Below are 18,069 nucleotides of genomic sequence, written 5' to 3'. Positions count from 1 at the left end.
TAATTGACGATTTTAATACATGTTTATAGGTGACCAGAAACGAAATATTTCTAATTCAAAATATAGAAAAATTTATAAAGCATGATAAATACAACTTTATTTTCAAAAATATCTTTTCGAATAAATAACTGTATCACAAATTTCTTTTAACTTTTACATTTTTTACTTTGTATAACATGAATCACGTCATGTTTAATAATTAATTATTATTTCTGCAAAGTGAAAATTAATAGTGTGTGTATGTGTGCGTGTGCAGCTTGCTTGCGTGTACAATAGATTCCCGAGTAACACGGGATCGTATAACACACATATAGAAAAATTGCTGTGCTCTTGCTACACAGTAAAACAGGCTCATATAACATGCTAAATAAGTTTACATTTTTACATTTGAATCTCTATGTATAAAAATTACATCTTTATTATTCTCTTTACATTTTTTATAATAAACTCTTACATCTTTTATAAATATGTGTTTCCATATGCGTATATAATCCATATATCGCAAGAAAAGTAACATAAGATAAAGAAATAAAATTGTTCAGGTGGGAGGAAAGAGAGAATTGCGTTAATAATAACGCTCCCTATTAATAATATTATGAATTAGTTTTTTTCGTAAATTATAAATCATTTGAAGCAAGCTTGATTTTACGGAAAATAATTTCAGATGTCCATGCTTGGTCAAACAATAATTTTCAAATTAGTTATTTACAGTAGTATTAAGCATAATGAACTTAGGCGAAGAGTATTTGAATTCAACTTCTATCATTTTTTCTGATTGAAGGCCGATACTTAGAACACAATCTGCACATAAAAAGTCAGCACAACAGTAATCAAAAAATTTCGACTTGTGTCACTCTTCTTGCGGGTGTGCTGTATGTATAACATATGTGACTTGTATAACACGAATTCATATAACACGGAATGAGTTATACGGGCGCCTACTATATTTGAGAATAGATATCATAACTAATTAAAAATATAATAATTTAATATTTTGTTTTTTGGATTAATAACATTTTCAGTTATAATTTTGTCTTTATTTTATTTTTGTATTCTAATATGCATTTTTAAATATTTAATATAATAGCACTCTGTGAAATTACTCATATACAATATTACTATCTTTCTAAACTCTATCAGACATATTTTACGAATTTTACTTTTTTTACTTTATGTTTCTTTCACTTTATCTTACACTGAAAAAAAAGAACAATAGCAGAAACCATAATCAATGATGTTTTTTGGCGTCAAATATTTTTCTAAATGTTCTATGATAACTATATAATTGGCTATATGTTTCGTAATACTATACGTAAAAAATTATTATTGCTAACATTACACTAACAATTTCTATAGAATTATCTATTAAAGTATCGTGACTATAATTGTTATACCATGCAATTATAGTTCAAAATATATCAAGCACTTTTCTTTCAGTGTATCATGGTTTCTTCTATATCTTTTCAGTGCAAATTACTGTAATCGTTATTATATGCCTTTCTCTGTTATAAAAATTAAGAACTATGTGTTGCAAATGTATGTTTTACTATCAACAAATATTTTTTTCAGAATTTTTTTTTCTGTATAGAAAAATAAATATGATATTCCAAAAGCTTTTAACAAATGTCGAAATAATGTTAATCGCTACAATAGCACTTTGCACTGCTATCAATACTGAAAATGACACTGCAGTTCATTATCATTTATCGGATTACATAATACCATTGCATTACGATGCTAATTTAAGATTTGACTACAAAATAAACGATATTATTGGTAAATGTAATATAACTATAGATATTAATCGTCAAATAGAAAATATAACTCTGTATCCAGTGACTTTCGCTATAATGAAGATTGTTTTGTATGACAACCTTCTTAGTCAAAAAGTTCACATTCCAAAGTATTCATTTAATGAACTAAACATGTTTATAATTGATTTTACCAAGACGCCAAAACTACAAAAATTTTTACCACCCGGAAGATATACTTTAATGATAGCATATATGCGTCACCTAAATAATAACAAAGAATACTTTATTCAATCTTTATTCTCCGATAAAACACTGGACAACATGTAAGTTAAAAAAGTATTTGAAACAAACTTATAGTAGAAAGAATATTCTCTGATGTTTTTTTCAAAATATATTAGATAAGTACATTCATTAACCAGATGACATTCCGAGAATTGCGTATTACATAAAATAGTCAGAATAGTACTCAAATAAATTCAATACTTTCAAAATTGTCGATTTTATGATATGTATATCATACATTCTCTCTCAAAAAATTCTGTACAGTGTTATAAACTATGATGCAATTTTATTAAGACCCAATATTTTTTAGTTGATCCTTAAACGATCCTTAAGTATAATTATATTAAAATTTTTTTAAATACCATATTGTTAAAATATGACAGGTTAAATGTGAAAGGTTTTGATATAATGATTGCTCGACAACTATTCCCATGCTGGGACGAGATAGCACTTAATTCCACATTTAAAATTTCTATCATGCATCATAAAAACTACACAGCTTTATTAAATATGCCTATACAAACAACAGAAAATGACAAACGTGACATGATGTGGACACATTTTGAGAAATCACCTACAATGTTCATTCAACATATAAAAGTTGTGATAACTACATTCGTTAACATTTCTACTTCGGTTGCAAATGTTACATTTTGGAGTAGAAGAAATGTAACAAACCGTTTGAAATTAGTGAAATGTATTGCCCAACAAGTTCTATACTTTTTGAAACGTGAAAATACTATAGACAAATTACCAAAAATAGACTATGTTGCATTCTGGGATACTCAACATAATAACAGTGTAACATGGGGACTGATTTTACAAAGGTAATATTCAGAACTAAAATGAATTAATACAAAATGTAAAATTATTGCATAATTTAATTTTAAAACTGAAATATATACATATTTTTATGTCACAATGTATAAATTAGGAAATAGCTGAAATCTATAGAATTTTACTTGCGTCACATTAAGAAGACATCATTGTCTTCAGTTTAGATCAAAATTTGAAATAATCATTCTTTATGTCAAATCGGATTATAATTTAGCTTTAGTTTTAAAAGCATGCAAAATAATTGTGCGTTTTAGGTTACACAAATAAGGCAACTGTTACAAAATTATTTTATTACATGAATTATTTTTTTGAAACTCATTAAAATTCTTGTCTTCTAAATTTTAATACTTTTTTCTATGCCTGAAATTATTTATCAAAAATGTGCAAAATTTCTTTTTCTAGCCTTTTAAAATTTAGTGTGTATATGATTGTGTAAGTAAACAGTTAATATTACATCGTTTCATAGACAAAATAAATTTCATTCTTAAATAAAAATACATAATAAACCGAAAATGTCAAAAATCACATTATTTCTATTTGTTATAAAACTAAAAAAACCTTAAATATATATACATTTTTTTACAAAAAACAGTTATAAAAAAATTTGTTTGTGGTGTAATAATTTGTTATATCTACAATGTAAAGACTTAATCAATTGTTTAATTACAGCAAACATTGTTTATGCTCTTTTCATATTTGAAACCATTTTTCAGAGAAGCTGATATTATTCATGACGGAAACTCAGATTCCGTTGGGCATAAACTAAAAGTGGCACGCCTTATAACAAATCAAATAGTATCTCTTTGGTATAATGATGTGTTGTTGTGGTCAAAAAGAGGTTTCATTACATTTCTTGCAACGTACATCTTGCATCAGGTTGTTTTAAATTTTTATTATTGATATATTATATTTGGTGTAGTAGTATTTGGTGTAGTAGTATTTGCATTTGATACAAATAATTGACTAAATTTTTATCACTGTACATCAAATAAGGAAATTCATGTAGCAACATATGACGTTATAAATATGTAACAAAAATTGTGTACTTTACATTATTTTTATAACACAAGTAAGAGGAAAACATTTGCTACATAACGACAGTATGATAATCTTTCTTCAAAACTCCTGGGCAGGAAAAATTAGAGAAATATTTATTTAAAGTGTTAGTTTTAATTATTAATAACTTTCTATATTGTTCAAAAATTTTAAACGTGGAGTAACGACTAAACCACATACATTTAATTTTTTACGTTTAAATAGATATATCTGCTAAGAATTTGTACTATTTAATACACATGTTGTTAGAAAACTACGTTATATTCATTAAATTTCTTTCATTAATAACTATTTAGTAATCAACATGTTTTATGATAAAAAAATGTATTTTTAATTATGAGACGTGCTTTAAATTGTAATTTGTTGACTAAATATTTATTTCATTATTTTAAACATTTCAGATTTTTTGGAATTGTGACACAATTAATTTATTTATCGTCGAAACACAACGGGAATCCTTTCTCTTTGATACTCCTTCTGATGCAAATAAAAAGAATTCACTTAGTTATCTTGTAAATCATGTAAAATGTAAGTTGGTAAAATAAAATCCTACAAATGGTTAAAATAAATATAATTAAATAATACTGTTGAATAATACGTACATTTTTATATTTTATAAAGGAATACAGAAAAACTGAAGAGTGTACACACAAATTAAAATACAATATACTGATATATAAATTTTATTATAAAAGATATATATTTTAATATTTAAAAAATATATATTTGAAAGTACTTAACCAGCATTTTATAATTTTAATTGTTTCAGCATCCAATATATGGCGCATGTTATACCATTTGGTAACTGCTGATGTGTTTTGGACTGGTATCCGCACATATCTAAATAGCAAACAGTAAGTAATATCATTTTATCTATTTCGCTAGATAATAATTACATAAACTCAATATTGAAGAAAGATGATGTATTTAAAATTCTACAATTCAAATGGATAAATATATACTGCTTCAAACTTATCGAGTTATCTTAAATCTATAAAACTGTAAGCAACATAACGTTGATTTTTCTAAGAAAATCACCGAAATATTATTTAATTTTTAGAAATGATCTCTTACAATTAGTTAGAAACTCAAAATAAGAATTCGAATACTAGACACTGACCTTTATTAAATGGTATTATATTTTTTTATATTATTATTTCTAACTTTTAAGAAATTAACATTTTCTAAAGTACACAAAAATTGAACTGGAAAATATGGGTACCGAAACCGATGTACCTATTAAAAATTATAGTGTAACGGGGCTCCTTTCTCGACGCCGCGGATCGGCTCGCCGGAGTCAGAGTTCAAGAGAAGAGAAAGTCCAGACTGACGTAACTCGATTTGATCTAACTCAATTCTTTATTATTTCATCTTACTTACTTACTATGTACAATGCTTGCGCTGCTGCGCTAAATCGCGTCGCGAGAGGGTAGGTAGATACCTTTACAATTCGCGTGCGGGGGGGGGGGGGGTTGCGTGGCTGCGCTAAATCGCGTCGCGTTTGAATACCGGTAATATTCCGGTCGCGTAAAGGAAGTAACCGCTCTTCGGCGGCGGAAGTCGCGGAAGGCCGAACACCGGGAGCACCCTGGCTTCGGAGAGGGAGCAACCTCTCTCCGTCGGCGGGAATAGCGGAAAGTCGAACGCCGGGAGCACCCTGGCTTCGAAGAAGGAGCAACCTCTCTCCGTCGGCGGGAATAGCGGAAAGTCGAACGCCGGGAGCACCCTGGCTTCGAAGAGGGAGCAACCTCTCTTCGTCGACGGGAGTAGCGGAAGGCCGAACACCGGGAGCACCCTGGCTTCGGAGAGGGAGCAACCTCTCTCCGTCGGCGGGAGTAGCGGAAGGCTGAACACCGGGAGCACCCTGGCTTCGGAGAGGGAGCAACCTCTCTCCGTCGGCGGGAATAGCGGAAAGTCGAACGCCGGGAGCACCCTGGCTTCAAAGAGGGAGCAACCTCTCTTCGTCGACGGAAGTGGCGGAAGGCCGAACACCGGGAGCACCCTGGCTTCGGAGAGGGAGCAACCTCTCTCCGTCGGCGGGAATAGCGGAAAGTCGAACGCCGGGAGCACCCTGGCTTCGGAGAGGGAGCAACCTCTCTCCGTCGGCGGGAGTAGCGGAAGGCCGAACACCGGGAGCACCCTGGCTTCGGAGAGGGAGCAACCTCTCTCCGTCGGCGGGAATAGCGGAAAGTCAAACGCCGGGAGCACCCTGGCTTCGAAGAGGGAGCAACCTCTCTTCGTCGACGGGAGTAGCGGAAGGCCGAACACCGGGAGCACCCTGGCTTCGGAGAGGGAGCAACCTCTCTCCGTCGGCGGGAATAGCGGAAAGTCGAACGCCGGGAGCACCCTGGCTTCGAAGAGGGAGCAACCTCTCTCCGTCGGCGGGAATAGCGGAAAGTCGAACGCCGGGAGCACCCTGGCTTCGAAGAGGGAGCAACCTCTCTTCGTCGACGGGAGTAGCGGAAGGCCGAACACCGGGAGCACCCTGGCTTCGGAGAGGGAGCAACCTCTCTCCGTCGGCGGGAGTAGCGGAAGGCTGAACACCGGGAGCACCCTGGCTTCGGAGAGGGAGCAACCTCTCTCCGTCGGCGGGAATAGCGGAAAGTCGAACGCCGGGAGCACCCTGGCTTCGAAGAGGGAGCAACCTCTCTTCGTCGACGGAAGTGGCGGAAGGCCGAACACCGGGAGCACCCTGGCTTCGGAGAGGGAGCAACCTCTCTCCGTCGGCGGGAGTAGCGGAAGGCCGAACACCGGGAGCACCCTGGCTTCGGAGAGGGAGCAACCTCTCTCCGTCGGCGGGAATAGCGGAAAGTCGAACGTCGGGAGCACCCTGACTTCGAAGAGGGAGCAACCTCTCTTCGTCGACGGAACTAGCGGTTGACTGCCTCGGGAGCTTCCTGAGGCAGTGCTTCGGTAGGACTTCGGATCAGGACAGGTGCCGTTATGCTGGCCGAGCCGGCTTTTATACCCGGCTCGGGCCTCCCACCCGCGAGTATCGGTCGCGCGGTGGGAGCGGTCCCCACGCTGGGGCGTCGCATGGGCGCGAGCGTTCGTGGGCGTCATAGGCGTCGAGCCTATCTTCGGGCGGTCGGGTGCTGTAGGGACGGTGTGTGAAACGCATCGTCACAATAGAATATGTTAGAAATATAAAAATGTACTGCAATAACTTGTTAAATAATATAAAAAATATTTTAATATTGCTAATAATATAGTAATGCCATTTTTTTTTTGGTGTAGCATTATAAAAAGCATGTATAACAAACTTGGTTTTCTATAAATCAACCCCTTGTTTTTAAAGTAGAATTTATGTATGCCAACTTATTTTATGAATAAATCGCCCACTTGAGAATGCCGGTTTTTGGTACATCTTAATAAAATCCTCCATATCGTACCGTAAAGAAAGCAATAAAATCGAAAGCAAAAGTAAAATACGTTGAGAAAGCTACTAGCATGTAGAATAACTTGATATTACCAAAAAAGATAATTATTGTTGTTTAGATTATTTAAATCTCCAAAATAATCATAGAAACAAAGATTTCAAGCTCAAAGAATTTGATATAAGCTGATTTAGTATATGAATAAATAGGGAATATACAAACTATGGGTTTTAAATGAGTTAACTAATTGAACTAACAGATCACGTTTATATTATATATATATCAGTTTTACTAAAACGCAACATTTCAATACTGAGAAATATGTCACTTTAGAAGGCCTATATCAATTTCAATGTTTCCTCCTCTTTTCCCCAACCACTCCCACTTTATCTATCTTTTATAATTAAAACGCTACTCTTATTTATGTAAACCAAAATTGATTTTTGAAGTTTGATTGAAATAACTTTATCTGTCTTTTGAAAACTAATATTTAAAATATACTTAGATAGAGAAAATTTTATTTTTTATATTACAGCCAAAGTTTATTGATATATTTGTAAGTTATAATTATAAGTTCAAAATTAGTTATACAATATATAACTATCAAGGAAAGGTTTTAACTGTCTATATTCTCATTTGCCAACAGCTGCGTTTGCCTACAAGCATTATTGCGCACATGCAAAAATTAAAAATACAGATGTACTTTTGCACACATGACATTATTGCGCGCATACACATTGCACACATGGTATTATTGCACACATAAAATAAGGAAATCAATGGACACACGGTACTCAAAGGTTTCTAATTAGACGATTCCACGTGGGTTTGCAACTTTTCGCGCGAAGCGAGGTCCAACTCACATCACCCTGTGCTTCAGATGCGAGACGAGGTTTATATCATAAAGTCATCTGTGCAATCTGCATGTGCGCAATAATGTCATGTGTGCAATGTGTATATGCTCAATAATGTCTTGTATGTTAACGTACGTTTGTAAAATTTTCAGTTTTTGTATGTGCTTAATATTGCTTCTGCAATCGCTCTGTAGGCAAATGGGAATGTAGGCAGTTGAAGCCCTCTCTTATCTTTCATGTACAATTATACTAGTATTACTAATTACTGATTATACAAATATACAATAATATAATTGTGCAAATATATAAATTAATATTTTAATTTGTACCAAATAATAATTTTGTCATTAGCAAACAAAAAATTTTTGTTAAAAATTTGCATGGTGTGTACTCTTATAGAAATTTTTTATTTTACAGATATAATCAAACAAATGATTTATGGAGCATTATGCAAAATGTTTTACATATGTATCCAGATAACTCAAGCGTAATCATAAAAAAACTTATATCTAATTGGAAAATGGAAAAATATTATTATCCTGTACTGTACGTGACACGAAATTTCACTAATATGACGGTATGCTCACATCTCAGTTCTGATTTTATTGACAAGAACACAAAACATCTTTCAACATTCGTGACATATACGACAAAATCAATCATGAACTTTCAAAATATTTATCACAATAATTTCTTTTGGCTATCACCGCAAAAATCGGTAACATTATCGGAAAATCTTAAAGAAAATGATTGGATTATAGTCAATTTACAACAAACAGGTAAATACAAAACATAACGTGTATTATATTTTATCTTGATATCTTTTTTGCTATTCTAATCTGATACACCCTATTGCTCGTGACACATACACTCGCACACTTGTACGTGTCCCTCTGCTCGCAAGCACAAATTCTCACACTATTTGCATATTCTCACGCTCCTACCTTTTTTTATACAAATTGTTCAAAGTATTATATTAAAAAATAAATAATTTAAGGAAATGTTCCACAAAAACAATATTAGAAATTATTTCTTGATAAATTCTATCAAGAAACTTAAATGATACAAATTTTCCTTTTTATATTAGGATATTATCGTGTTAATTATGATACTGAAAATTGGCTTAAACTTGCGCAATACATGAATTCTACGAAATATATCGACATACATGTTCTCAATCGAGCCCAAATCATAGATGATGCGTTTCACTTCTTCATACATAAACAACTTGATTACAATACGTTTTGGAAAATCTCTGCATTTTTATCGCGAGAAACGAATTATACAGTATGGTATCCTATGCTTAAAGCTTTTGAATATATGACTCTTATTGTTGCAATTAAAGATGCTAATGACGTAAAGGTAGGTAATAGGAAATACCTACAAGATCGATTGCATAATATTATGTGTACAGGATGATTCAATACAATCTGATGTCTTTGAAATGTCATATTCTTGAGCGATTTCTAAAATGATTTTTTGTTTAGCAAAATTTTGTTCGAAGGTTAGTTTTTGAGATATAATTGAAAGTAATTCGTTACTCGTTCACACGTAAGTCCGGTATAGTGGGCAGGCAGGGACAGTGCAACGCATCATAAGAGTAACGTAACTTTTCACAGTCACGGTGTGTGTAAGTAGCAAAATATTTCCAATTATAACTCAGAAACTAAGTTTTGGACAAAATTTCGCAAGAGAAAAAATCGTTGTAGAAATCGCCTAAGAATATAATATTTCAAAAACATCAGATTGTTTTGAATCACCTTATATATAAAGAAAGTTATAATAAATTTATACAAACATATCTTTTATAAATAACAATAGAATAAAATTTATATTATCTACCAATTTTTAGGAAATGATGAAAGAAATATTAAGTGGAGTTCTGTATGAAATAGGATACGTTGCACAACAATTCGAAAGCGACCTTACCGAATGTTTAAGACAGGAAGCCGTAAAATGGGCATGTATTATTGGTAACAAAAAATGCAGAGATGTAGCCAATATGCAAATGATAAGAGATCTATATTCTAAAAGTGACACGTAAGATGTTTTACAACCACAATATTTATATAAACAATTTCTATTGCATTACGTACACTTATATTACGTAGATCGAATACTGTATTAGATAATTTATTTTATCATAAAATAAGCCAAATTTTTGAAAAAAATACTTTTTTTCTGGTAACGCAGTTTTGTAACGCAATCAGAATGGAAAGGATGGATGTATTGTAATGGTTTGGTGTCAGCAAACAGCACCATTTGGTACGCTGTATGGAAGAAATGGACAGCAACACCTAATGATATAACGATTTTAGAATATTTAACTTGCAGTGAAAATTCTGAAATTATTTCTAATTATTTGCTTCTGAATTTGATTGATAGTTTGTTATTACAACACAGCAATACACGTGCTTACATATTTCTTTTTACCGTTGCGAGGCATGCAAGCAACGATGTAGTTTGCAATTTTATATTGCAAAATCTAAAAAAAAATACATTTATGTTGACCTCCAACACGTAATAATAATTTTTTTACAAATATATCTTTATATTTATATAAATTTTTGTTATATTTACAAATTTTATACACCAGCGTCTTTTTTATTCTTATTGCCTTTTTAAATGATAATATTAATTACTTTACTTTTTTCGCAGGAAAAGCGACAAAATTGCAATATTAATTGTTATGATTACGCACCAACAAGCTGTAAAGCTATTGGCTGAGGTATATTTTTCTAACTTAAATAACATTCATATCTTAATTAATTAATTTTCAGCTTATTTTTATTTGATTTCTCATATACATGACATTACTTTTAACACAGCAATTAATGCTTTCATAAACTGTAGTGCGAGAAAGTTTTAAGTTTATTGATTTTGTCGAAATAATTTGTCTTAGATACATATGTACACGTTAATTGAGTTGAGAGAAGAGCGACTGGGTGATGCTGTTTACAGCAAAATTAAAAAACGAAGATTGGAGTGCGCAAGAAAAGTCACGAAGTATGGACTCATCGGTCTATCTGGGTTTAAATAATATTTGTTAGTTTAATTATTCTTTTTTTGCACAGCAAATTTTTGTTGGAGCAGATGTTTGTCTTCTTCAATTTGCAATAAAAAACAACAAGAAATTATAAAAAATTATTTAACAACTTTATATGCCATATAGTCTATATTGAAAAAAGATTCGGCTCTGAAGTACAAAATGTGTTTGGAACAATTTTAATTTAAATTTAACTTGCAGAAAATAATTTTTTGTTTTTAATCTTTTCGTTTCTAGCGTAACCACCCAGACAACACGCATGTCTTAGAAATTTCTGAAAAACGTTCTCTTTTTTCAGACGTCTTTTTAAATGTCATTAAGACACGCTGTTAACAGGATACGAATTTAGAAGTGCAAAATAAAATATTATCATTTACATTTTTAACATTTCTAACATTTACATACTTTGACAATTTTGTTTGTCAGCGACTAAAAACTATATAATTTTGGTTTTATATGCATATTTTACTGATTATGTATCTTAATTTCCGCGCTCTTCTATCGACTAGTAAAGTGTTTTCTTGTTGCGTGACCTTTTAGCAACTGTTTGTGTGACATACCATATATATTATATCAGTTACGAATATGCTTTATAGTATTCAAAGACATCTCGAAGCTAACAGAGAATCGCAATTTGATTTATATATCTTTAGCATTTGAATTTGTGCGTAAAGCGATATTAACTGTATTATTATTACAAAATTGTAAATTTTTACGTACCATTGCATTTTAATTGACGATTGTAATATATCTAGGTAAGTGACTAGAAACGAAATATTTCTTATTCAAAATATAGAAAAATTTCTAAAGCATAATAAATACAACATATTTTTCCCAAATATCTTTCTGAATAAATAACTGTATCAAATTTCACAAATTTCTTTTAACTTTTACATTTTTTACTTTACTATCATGAATCACTTTATGTTTAATATTTAATCACTATTTCTGTGAAGTGACAATTAACCTTGTGTGTGTGCGCGCACAATTTGCTTGCATGCATTCGAGAAATAGATATCATAACTATTTAGAAACATAATAATTTAATTATTTAATGTTTCTTGGCTTACTATCACTTTCAGATATTTTGTCTTTGTCTTACTTTTGTATTCTAACAGGCATTTTTAAATATTTAATACGTTTCTTATAACAGCTATAAAATTACTCATATACAATATTACTGTCTTTATAAACACTATCAGACATATTTAATCATGTTTACTTTTTTATGTTTTTTTCACATAATCTTACACTGAACGAAAAGAACAACAGCAGTAATCATAATCAATGGTGTTTTTTGACGTCAAATATTTTTTTAAAAGTTCTATAATAACTGTAAAATTGACCATATGTTTGGCAATATTGTATGTATAAAATTATTATTGCTAATATTAGGCTAATAATTCCTATAAAGTTGAGTATCGTAATTGAAAATTATAGTACCATAGTCTAATTTATTAAAGTCTAAAATATCACACTTTTCTCTCAGTGTTTCATGGTTTTTTTCTAAATTTTTTTTGTAAAAATATTGTGTAAGTATTTATAGTCGCTATTATGGGTTTTTTTCTGTAATATAAAAATTAAGAACTATATGTTGCAAATGTATATGTTTTATTGTCAACAAATACTTTTTTCAGAAATTTTATTTTATTTTATAAGGAAAATTAAATATGATATTCCAAAAGCTTTTAACAAATGTCGAAATAATGTTAATCGCTACAATAGCACTTTGCACTGCTATTAATACCGAAAATGACACTGCAGTTCATTATTATTTACCGGATTACATAATACCATTGCATTACGATGCTAATTTAAGATTTGACTACAAACTAAACGATATTATTGGTAAATGTAATATAACTATTGATATTAATCGTCAAATAGAAAATATAACTCTGTATCCAGTGACTTTCGCTATAATGAAGATTGTTTTGTATGACAACCTTCTTAGTCAAAAAGTTTACGTTCCAAAGTATTCATTTAATGAACTAAACATGTTTGTGATTGATTTTACCAAGACGCCAAAACTACAAAAATTTTTACCACTCGGAAGATATACTTTAATGATAGCATATATGCGTCATCTAAATAATAACAAAGAATACTTTATTTAATTTTTATTTTCCGATAAAAAACTGAACAACATGTAAGTTAAAAAAGTTTTTGAAACAAAATTATAATAAAAAGAATATTCTGTGATGTTTTTTTCAAAATATATTTGATAAGTACATTCATTAACCAGATGACATTCCGAGAATTGCGTATTACATAAAATAGTCAGAATAGTACTGAAATAAATTCATTACATTTAAAATTGTCGATTTTATGATATAATTATATATATCATACATTCTCTCTCAAAAAATTCTGTACAGTGTTATAAATTATGATGCAATTTTATTAAGACCCAATATTTTTTAGACGATTCTTAGTCGATCCTTGTGCATAATTATATTTAAAATTTTATAACTACACATATTGTTAAAATATATAAGTTAAATGCAGATGTTGATATAATGATTGCTCGACAACTATTCCCATGCTGGGACGAGATAGCACTTAATTCCACATTTAAAATTGCTATCATGCATCATAAAAATTACACATATCGTTTAGTTTTTTCAAATATGCCTATACAAACAACGAAAAATGACAAACATAAACATGACATGATGTGGACACATTTCGAGAAATCACCTTCAATGTTCATTCAACATATAAAAGTTGTGATAACCACATTCGCTAACATTTCTATTTCGGTTGCAAATTTTACATTTTGGAGTAGAAAAAATGTAACAAACCGTTTAAAATTTGGCTAAATGTATAGCACAACAAGTCTTACTATTTTTTAAATGTAAAACTACTGTAGATAAGTTACCAAAAATAGACTACGTTGCATTCTCAGATATTAAACATAACAACAGTGTGACATGGGGACTGATTTTACAAAGGTAATATTCAAAACTAAAATAAATGAATCAAAAATAATTATTAAATAAATAATGTAAAACTATCAGGTAATATATTTTTGAAACTGAAAAATATACATATTTTTATGTCGCAATGTATGAATTAGATAACAACTAAAATTTATAAAATTTTACTTGCGTCACATTAGATGTACCATTGTACCATGTACCATTAGATTTACAATTTTAAACGTCTAACTGCATAATAACTTAATACAATTTCACAGACAGAATTAATATTTTTTATAAACTTATAAGTATTATACTTTAACAATTTTGTTTGTCAGCAACTAAAAACTATGATTTTGGTTTCTATATGCATACCTAACTGATTACGTATTTTAATTTCCGCGCTCTTCTATCAACTAGTAAAACGTTTTCCTGTTGAGTGACCTCTTAGCAACTGTTTGTGTGACATAACATATATATGATGTCAGTTACGAATATGCTTCTTAGTATTCAGAGACTTCTTGGAGCTAACAGAGAATCGCAATTTGATTTATATATCTTTAGCATTCGGATTTGTGCGTAAAGCGATGTTAACTGTATTATTATTACAAAATTTTAAATTTTTACGTACCATTGCATTTTAATTGACGATTTTAATATATCTAGGTAAGTAAATAGAAACGAAATATTTCTTATTCAAAATATAGAAAAATTTATAAGGCATAATAAATACAACTTTATTTTCTCAAATATCTTTCTCAATAAGTAACTGTATTACAAATTTCTTTTAACTTTTACATTTTTTACTGTGTATATCATGAATCACTTCATGTCTAATAATTAAGTACCATTTCTGCAAAATAAAAATTAATTGTGTGTGTATGTGTGCGTGTGCAGCTTGCTTGCGTGTACAGTAGATCCCCGAGTAACATGAGTTCGTATAACACCATACAAAAGTTGTGGGAGTGCACTTGCAACATAGTAAAACAGGCTCGTCTAACATGGTAAATAAGTTTACATTTTTACATTCGAATCACCATGTATAAAAATTACATCTTTATTATTCTCTTTACATTTTTTTTATAATAAACCCTTACATCTTTTATAAATATGTGTTTCCATATGCGTACATAATCCATATATCGCAAGAAAAGTAACATAAGACAAAGAAATAAAATTGTGGGAGGAAAGAAGGAATTGCGTTAATAATAACACTTCCTAATAATAATATTATGAATTAGTTTTTTTCGCAAATTATAAATTATTTTAAGCAAGTTTGATTTTATGGAATATAATTTCAGATGTTTATGCTTTTGCAAACAATAATTTAAAAATTAATTAGTTATAGCAGTGTTAAACACAGTGAACTCAGGCGAAAAGTACTTGAATTCAACTTCCATCATTTTTCCTGATTGAAGGCCGAAATACTTAGAATACAATCTGCACATAAAAAGTCAGCACAACAGTAATAAAAAATTTCGATTTGTGTCACTTTTTTTGCGGATGTGCGATATGTACCTATAACATATGTGACTTGCGATGTGTCTTACATAAATTCATATAACGCAGAACATGTTATACGAGGACCTACTGTATTTGAGAATAGGTATCATTACTAATTAGAAACATAATAATATAATATTTTAATATTTTTCGGATTAATAACACTTTCAGTAATAATTTTGTCTTTGTTCTATTTGTGTATTTTAACAGGCATTTTTAAATATTGAATTTATTTTTTATAACACTCTATGAAATTATTCATATACAATATTACTATTTTTCTAAACACTATCAGACATATTTAATCATGTTTACTTTTTTCACTTTATGTTTCTTTCACTTTATCTTACACTGAAAGAAAAGAACAATAGCAGAAACCATAATCAATGATGTTTTTTGGCGTCAAATATTTTTCTAAATGTTCTTTGATAACTATATAATTGGCTATATGTTTGGCAATACTATACGTATAAAATTATTATTGTTAACATTATAGTAACAATTTCTATAAATTTGAGTATCGTGACTATAATTATAGTATTTTGCAATTATAATCCAGAACATCATACATTATTCCTTCAGTGTGTCACGGTTTTTTTCTATATCTTTTCAGTGTAAATTACCGTGTAATTGTTATTATATGCCTTTTTTTATTATATAAAAATTAAGAACTATGTGTTACAAATGTATATGTTTTATTGCCAACAAACATTTTTTTCAGAAATTTGTTTTATATAAAGAGAAATAAATATGATATTCCGAAAGCTTTTAGCAAACGGCGAAATAATGTTAATCGCTACAATAGCTCTTTGCACTGCTATTGATCTCAAAAATGACACTGCTGTTCATTACCATTTATCGGATTTAACACCGGATATAACACCACTGCATTATAAGGCCAAAATAGAATTTAGCTACAAAAGAAATAACATTATTGGTGAATGTAATATAACTATATATATTAATCGTCAAACGGAAAACATATCTATGCATCCAGTGACCTTTGCTATATTTAAAATTGCTTTGTATAAAGACCTTCTTAGTGAAAAAATTTATATTCCAAATTATTCATTTATTCATAAACAAAGCATGCTTACGATTGATTTTACCAATATGTCAGAATTACCTAAATTTTTATCACCTGGAAGATACACTTTAATAATAGCATATATGCGTCACATAAATAATTACAAGAAATACATCTCTCTATTTTCATACACTAATGAAACTCCGGATAATATGTGAGTAAAAAAATATTTGAAACAAAATTATACTATGAAGACTATTATAATATTAAGACTAATTATACTATTAAGACTTTTTGTTAATATACCTTTCAAAAAATATTTATTAAGTACATTTATAAACCAAATGACATTCCGAGAATTACATAACGCGTATTACATAAAATGCATTTTAAATTTGTTGATATTAAGATGTAGAAATATGTCAAATTGGTACATTTGCAACATTCTGTACAGCGTTATAAAGTATGATTCAATTTTTATGAAATCCAACACTTCTAGTCTATCCTTCATAGTTTATCCTTGGTCGATCCTTGAGTATAATTATATTGAAAATTTTATATTGACCATATTGTTCAAATATGATAGGTTAAATGCGACAGGTGTTGATGTAATGACTGCTCGACAACTATTCCCATGCTGGGACGAGATAGCACTTAATTCCACGTTTGAAATTTCTATCATGCATCATAAAAATTACACAGCTTTTTCAAATATGCCTATACAAACAACAGAAAACGACAAACATGAATATGACATGATGTGGACGCATTTCGAGAAATCACCTTCAATGTTCATTCAACACATAAAAATTGTGATAACCACATTCGTTAACATTTCTACTTCAGTTGCAAATGTTACATTGTGGGGTAGAAGAAATGTAACAAACCGCTTAAAATTTGCAAAATGTATTGTACAACAAGTCTTACAATTTTTGAAATATGAAAATACTGTAGAAAAATTACCAAAAATAGATTACGTTGTATTCTCGGATATTAAACATAACAACAGTGTGACATGGGGACTGATTCTACAAAGGTAATATTTAAAACTAAAATAAATTAATCAAAAATAATTATTAAGTAAATAATGTAGAACTATCGAGTAATATATTTTTGAAACTGAGAAATATACATATTTTTATGTCACATTGTATAAATTAGGTAATAGCTGAAATCTATAGAATTTTACTTGCGTCACATTAAAAAAATATCATTATCTTCAGTTTAGATCAAAATTTGAAATAATCATTCTTTATGTCAAATCGGATTAAAATTTAGCTTTAGTTTTAAAAGTATGCAAAATAATTGTGCGTTTTAGGTTACACAAATAAGGCAACTGTTACAAAATTATTTTATTACATGAATTATTTCTTCGAAACTCATCAAAATTCTTGTCTTCCAAATTTTAATAC

At 30.3% G+C, this 18,069-nt stretch overlaps 1 protein-coding gene across 3 annotated transcripts; it reads left to right on the top strand.

The window, feature by feature from the left end:
* Positions 1 to 293: 293 nt before the first annotated feature.
* Positions 294 to 17,385, top strand: LOC105674271 (thyrotropin-releasing hormone-degrading ectoenzyme-like). Of its 3 annotated transcripts, XM_067360342.1 has the most exons (17): positions 294 to 2,077; positions 2,420 to 2,863; positions 3,587 to 3,749; positions 4,331 to 4,457; positions 4,699 to 4,783; positions 8,578 to 8,939; positions 9,248 to 9,522; positions 10,013 to 10,200; positions 10,354 to 10,680; positions 10,819 to 10,888; positions 11,063 to 11,961; positions 12,844 to 13,355; positions 13,631 to 14,160; positions 14,548 to 14,793; positions 15,025 to 15,131; positions 16,352 to 16,871; positions 17,244 to 17,385. In XM_067360342.1, the coding sequence occupies exons 1-11, from the start codon at positions 1,524 to 1,526 to the stop codon at positions 11,198 to 11,200; spliced, it is 2,733 nt and encodes a 910-aa protein (XP_067216443.1). In that variant the 5' UTR covers positions 294 to 1,523; the 3' UTR covers positions 11,201 to 11,961; positions 12,844 to 13,355; positions 13,631 to 14,160; positions 14,548 to 14,793; positions 15,025 to 15,131; positions 16,352 to 16,871; positions 17,244 to 17,385. The 3 variants fall into 3 exon arrangements, with proteins under 3 accessions (XP_067216443.1, XP_067216444.1, XP_067216442.1); XM_067360343.1 differs by lacking the exons at positions 13,631 to 14,160; positions 14,548 to 14,793; positions 15,025 to 15,131; positions 16,352 to 16,871; positions 17,244 to 17,385 and having other exon boundaries at positions 294 to 872; positions 1,570 to 2,077; positions 12,844 to 13,424; XM_067360341.1 differs by lacking the exons at positions 13,631 to 14,160; positions 14,548 to 14,793; positions 15,025 to 15,131; positions 16,352 to 16,871; positions 17,244 to 17,385 and having other exon boundaries at positions 12,844 to 13,424.
* Positions 17,386 to 18,069: the final 684 nt, after the last annotated feature.

The sequence above is a fragment of the Linepithema humile genome, chromosome 8 (assembly GCF_040581485.1).
Source record: "Linepithema humile isolate Giens D197 chromosome 8, Lhum_UNIL_v1.0, whole genome shotgun sequence".
Classification (NCBI taxonomy): domain Eukaryota; kingdom Metazoa; phylum Arthropoda; class Insecta; order Hymenoptera; family Formicidae; genus Linepithema; species Linepithema humile.
Note: the sequence above shows the minus strand (reverse complement) of the source record. Positions and strands in the feature narration are given on the sequence as shown.